General features: G+C 46.4%; 1 protein-coding gene across 1 annotated transcript; it reads left to right on the forward strand.

Annotated features, from left to right (window-relative positions):
• Positions 1-380: 380 nt before the first annotated feature.
• On the forward strand, positions 381-5,548 carry LOC100621895 (protocadherin alpha-1). Its single transcript, XM_085014798.1, has 2 exons — positions 381-2,999; positions 3,172-5,548. The coding sequence occupies exons 1-2, from the start codon at positions 543-545 to the stop codon at positions 3,202-3,204; spliced, it is 2,490 nt and encodes an 829-aa protein (XP_084870924.1). The 5' UTR covers positions 381-542; the 3' UTR covers positions 3,205-5,548.
• Positions 5,549-5,942: the final 394 nt, after the last annotated feature.

Consider the following 5,942-nt stretch of genomic DNA (forward strand, 5'->3'; position numbering starts at 1 on the left):
CCTAGGATAAGGTGAACTTTAGTGGTCAAAGCATCTTACTTTAAAACTCCAGAGTTTAGTTACAAATATTTAATAATAGAAATATATGAGCTGATAACTCATTTAAAATAAAAAGATGTGAGGTTACTACATGTATCTTGATTTCCCCAAAATCTAATTGTAATATCTTTATGGTTAAAGAAAAAGTTAAAGAAAAACACTACTGTATCATGTACTCTCAGGTGAGATTTGGAATGTCCGTCTTAAAGGACATAAAATTGAAAATGCATTAAGTAAATTGCAAATGAATGTAGGGACGTCAGTGACTGGACCTAAAATCTACATCATCCAGCCACATGATGTCGCTGTATACCACAAAGTCTTGTCAATGTTTGCAATGTACTGATTATCAAAAACTAAAGGAGGAAGCTCCATTTTGTCACCGCCCCAGAGAAGACGAAAACGGTAAGGAGATAAATTATTGAAAATATGAAGTAAAAAAAAAAAAAAGCTAAGGTTTTTAAGTAAAGTGAGAGAGATAGGAAAGGTGTCGTGCATTTGCGATGCTGTTTTCCGGGAGAGGTGGCCAGGGAGCCCGGCGCCTGCTGCTCCCGCTTCTGTTTCTCGCAGCCTGGGAGGCCGGGAGCAGCCAGATCCACTACTCGGTCCCCGAAGAGGCCAAACACGGCACCTTCGTGGGCCGCATCGCCCAGGACCTGGGGCTGGAGCTGGCGGAGCTGGTGCCGCGCCTGTTCCGGATGGCGTCCAAAGGCGGCGGGGACCTTCTGGAGGTAAACCTGCAGAATGGCATTTTGTTTGTGAATTCTCGGATCGACCGGGAGGAGCTGTGTGGTCAGAGAGCGGAATGTTATATCTACCTGGAGGTGATCGTGGAGCGGCCGCTGCAGGTGTTCCACGTGGAGGTGGAGGTGAAGGACATTAACGACAACCCACCGGTTTTTAGAGCCAAAGAACAAAGATTCTTTATTCCTGAATCTAGACTGCTGGATTCGCATTTCCCGATAGAGGGCGCTGCTGATGCAGACATTGGGATCAATGCTTTTCTAACATACACCCTCAGTCCCAGTGATTATTTCGCTTTAGATGTACAGGCAAATGACGAATTGAGTAAGTCACTTTCTCTTGAATTGAAGAAGTTTTTGGATAGAGAAGAAACACCCGAATTTCGTTTATTATTGACAGCCACTGACGGGGGCAAACCAGAGCTGGAAGGTACAGTTCAGCTGCTGATCACGGTGCTCGACGTTAATGATAACGCCCCATTGTTTGCCCAGGCCGTGTACAGAGTACACTTACTAGAGACTACAGCAAATGGAACATTAGTGACCGCATTAAATGCCTCTGACGCTGACGAAGGTGTAAATGGCGAAATTATCTTTTCCTTTGTCAGCGATGTTCCTCTTAACATTAAAAAAACCTTCAAAATAGATTCCACATCAGGGGAAATTAGGTTAATTGGTAGACTGGATTATGAAGAAACACAATCCTACGAAATTCAAGTAAAAGCTGTTGACAAAGGAAGTCCTCCAATGTCAAATCACTGCAAGGTTTTAGTGAAAGTGCTGGATGTAAATGATAATGCTCCAGAAATGGCTGTCACATCCCTGTCTTTGCCGGTGAGAGAGGACTCTCCACCCAACACGGTCATAGCTTTCATCTCCTTGTCCGACCGAGACTCCGGCGTTAATGGGCAGATGACTTGTACCCTGACGCCTCATGTCCCCTTCAAGCTGGTGTCCACTTTCAAGAATTACTATTCGCTGGTGCTGGACGGCACCTTGGACCGCGAGAGCGTGGCGAGCTACGAGCTGGTGGTGAGCGCGCGGGACGGCGGCTCGCCTTCGCTGTGGGCCACGGCCCGCGTGTCGGTGGAGGTGGGCGACGTGAACGACAACGCGCCGGTGTTCGCGCAGCCCGAGTACACGGTGTTCGTGAAGGAGAACAACGCGCCCGGCTGCCACATCTTCACGGTGTCGGCGCGCGACGCGGACGCGCAGGAGAACGCGCGGGTGGCCTACTCGCTGGTGGAGCGGCGGGTGGGCGAGCGCGCGCTGTCGAGCTACGTGTCGGTGCACGCGGAGAGCGGCCAGGTGTTCGCGCTGCAGCCGCTGGACCGCGAGGAGCTGGAGCTGCTGCAGTTCCGGGTGAGCGCGCGCGACGCGGGCGCGCCGCCGCTGGGCAGCAACGTGACGCTGCAGGTGTTCGTGCTGGACGAGAACGACAACGCGCCCGCGCTGCTGCCGCCGCCGCCGCCGTCGCCCTGGCCGCCGCACGGGTGGGCCGGGGGCGCGGGCGGCGGGGCGGGCGTGGTGAGCCAGCGGGTGGCGCGGTGGGTGGGCGCGGGCCAGGTGGTGGCGAAGGTGCGCGCGGTGGACGCGGACTCGGGCTACAACGCGTGGCTGTCGTACGAGCTGCAGGAGGCGGCGGCGCCGGGGGGCGCGCGGAGCGCGTTCCGCGTGGGGCTGTACACGGGCGAGATCAGCACGACGCGCGCCCTGGACGAGGCGGACGCGGCGCGCCAGCGCCTGCTGGTGCTGGTGAAGGACCACGGCGAGCCGGCGCTGACGGCCACGGCCACCGTGCTGCTGTGGCTGGAGGACGGCGGCGCGGCGCCCAAGGCGTCTTCGCGGCTGGTGGTGGGCCCCGCGGCGGCGGCGGCGGAGGCGGCGCTGGTGGACGTGCACGTGTACCTGGTGGTGGCGATCTGCGCGGTGTCGAGCCTGCTGGTGCTGACGCTGCTGGTGTACACGGCGCTGCGGTGCTCGGCGCCGCGCGGCGAGGGCGCGTGCGTGCCCGGGCCGGCCCGGCTGGTGTGCTCGAGCGCGGTGGGCAGCTGGTCTTCGTCTCCGCGGCGGCGGCGGTGGCAGCGGCAGCAGGTGTGCTCTGGGGAGGGGCCGCCCAAGGCCGACCTCATGGCCTTCAGCCCCAGCCTTTCTCCAGGTGTGAACACGTCGGAAGGAAATGAACATCCAGAAACAAATTCGGATCTTTGTGGTAAGGTAAGTTCAACTTTAAAGCTTTGGCTTTATTTATGTTTTTTAAATTTTACCTACCTAACCATTTTTTTCAAAAGTCACTTTAAAAGACGTATTCAAAGTGTTCAGTAAAATCAAAACATCTTACCGTTTATTGTAGGTATTAAAAAATTTTATATAATGATTTTTATTGTAGGTATTTATTCTATTAGTCCCAGCTGCATCTTGAATGAAACTTGGAATCAAACCACCACCAAAGAAACTAATGTAGGAACAATCTGTCATATTCCTTTGCATGATACTTAGCATGATACTTTTGAAAGAATACTGAAGTAGTAAGTAGTTTTGATCATATTTTACACAGAATCTTAACATAGTTAAATACGGTGACATTTTCAAGTTTATATCTTGCAACAAAACATCAAGTCTTGAACAAAAAGTTATAGGCGACGTTACAGAAATTATCTTTCCCCTAAGGTTTTTTAAGTTTCAAAGTGGGCAATTAAAAATTGTTTTAAGAGAAAGTAATATGTATAGGGTGATGTTTTAATTTTTATGTTAAATTATATAACTTTCTTGTGGTGATCAGTTTGCTGATGCCAACGACTTTGAGTTCTCCTACTTCTAGAAATGTGGAATTAATTTTTTATTATAGGATCTGCTTAGAAAACACTTACTGAGCCCCTTCCATTTACTCACAAATGTTCTAAAACCCTTTACTTTTACCTCTCTCAACCTTTCCAGTAACTCTGTAAAGTGCATACTTTAGGCGCACTTTATGGATGAAGGCACTGAGGCTCAGACGAAGTGCAGTATTTTTACTAAGTTTTCTGCAAGTTTCCCAAGAATATCCAGAACTTGCTTGTTTTAATGCACTTCATTTCCTTTCATAAAATATTTAAGGTAGCTTACAATGGAAGAAATTTGCAAAAGCAAATGTTTAAAAGCCAAATTAAAAGATCAAGAGGAGTGTGAACAATTTATCAAAAAAATTAATCATAGGCTGAGTGCACATCCTAATACCTTCCTGGAAGTAACTAAATATAATAAATGGGAATAAAGGGAAATCTTCTATACCAGTTCTTCAAGAGAGGAAAAAAAACTTCTCTTCCTGCTGTAAATTCAAAGAAGAGTAGATTCCTGCTCATTATGTCAGGGCTTAGTGATATAGTGAACAGCGTGTTTGATAGCATTTTTGCAAAACCACCTAAACATACTTGTTATAAATATTATTATATTTGCCTATCATCAAATCAAGAGCATAATGTTAAACTTTACTTCCTGTTTAATTCTGAAGTTACACATGTATTAACATATTTTTTGTTTGCAAACATTCAAATAAAAATACAGAAAAAGTCCGATTAAAGTCCTCTTGTGAAAACATTCTATAGGAAATTAGTATAATTTGCTAAGTTTCCAGAGATTTGAAATGATATAGAGCTGTTGCTTGGAGTGTTGCAAGAAATAAGCCGTGAGCATGTTTCTGTAACTTTCAAACATTAATTACTGTACCACCCCGCCTTTTGGCAAAAATCAGCCCCAATTTTTTTTTTTTTTTAGAGTTAGGTTGTCAAGAAAAGTTTCCGGATCCTTTAAATATGAGATCAACTTTGGAAGATTATCAAATTGGGAAAGGTAAATTAAAGAGTCACAAAATAATTTCTCTTCCTCGATTCGCATTGCTATATCTCCATGTGTAAGCCTAGGAGTTCCTCTAGGGACACTCAATATATTTAATCATCGGTTCATTTCACAAGCACGCATGGAGAGCCTGCTACATACTAAGCCCTAGTGTAGAAGCTACGACTCAGCAATAGTGAAATAGGCAAGGTCCTTGGCTTCAAGGGGACCACATTGCAGCCTATTGAAATAGAAATTATACTATGAAAAGACTTTGATGTAGTGTAATACTGCCTTTTAGTTTTCTTTGTCTAACCAAGCTGTCTATAAGGGAGGATCTCATTCTATTCGTGACTTTTTAAAGATTGGCAACATAGGAGTTCCCTGGTGGCCTAGTGGTTGGGGATCTAGCATTGTCACTGCTGTGGCTCAGGTTACTGCTACAGCTGAGGATTGATCTCTAGCCCAGGAATTTCCACGTGCCAAGGGTGTGGCTGAAAAAAAAGGTAACATAATGCTGACTATTACAAGCCAGTTTTCTGGAAACAAAGCAGATATGGGCTTTCCTTCTTTATGCAAATTGCACTCAGAAAACTTATGTGTAATTCTCATTGCTCCAACTAAAGAAAATATAATAAAGTAGGTGGAGATTGCTCTGGAAAGGGCAATTAAAATGATAAAAAAGGAGTTCCCGTGGTGGCGCAATGGTTAACGAATCCAACTAGGAACCATGAGGTTGCGGGTTCGGTCCCTGCCCTTGCTCAGTGGGTTAACAATCTGGCGTTGCTGTGAGCTGTGGTGTAGATTGCAGACGCGGCTCGGATCCCACGTTGCTGTGGCTCTGGTGTAGGCTGGCAGCTACAGCTCTGATTAGACCCCTAGCCTGGGAACCTCCATATGCCGCGGGAGCAGCCCAAGAAATAGCAAAAAAAAAAAAAAAAAAAAAAAAAAAAAAAAAAAAAGATAAAAAAAATTAGGAGGGATAGAGGAAATTATATTTTGTTTTGCTTTCTTTTTTGACCGTACCCATGACACGCAGAAGTTCTCAGGCCAGCAATAGAACCTGAGCCACAGCAATGACCAGAGACACAACAGTGACAACACCAGGTCCTTAACCTACTAAGCCACTAGGGAACTCCAGAAACTACGTTTTGAGGCCAAAGAAAATCATAAGCAGTATTGAGAAGGTAAACATACACTTCTTCTAGCAAGCCAAAAAGAACTTGTTAGAGGCTGGCATTTGAAGCTAGAATGGCACGACTTGTTTCTTCAGGAATTTATATAGGTTGAAAAATCAATTTTTTAGCAATACTTCACTGAGAGGTGAACAGTAAGATTACTAATGGA

The sequence above is a fragment of the Sus scrofa genome, chromosome 2, assembly GCF_054392235.1.
Source record: "Sus scrofa isolate SSC_HxYL_T2T_F1_AM1 chromosome 2, Sscrofa_HxYL_maternal_Yorkshire_Landrace_v2.0, whole genome shotgun sequence".
In the NCBI taxonomy this organism is placed as follows: Eukaryota; Metazoa; Chordata; class Mammalia; order Artiodactyla; family Suidae; genus Sus; species Sus scrofa.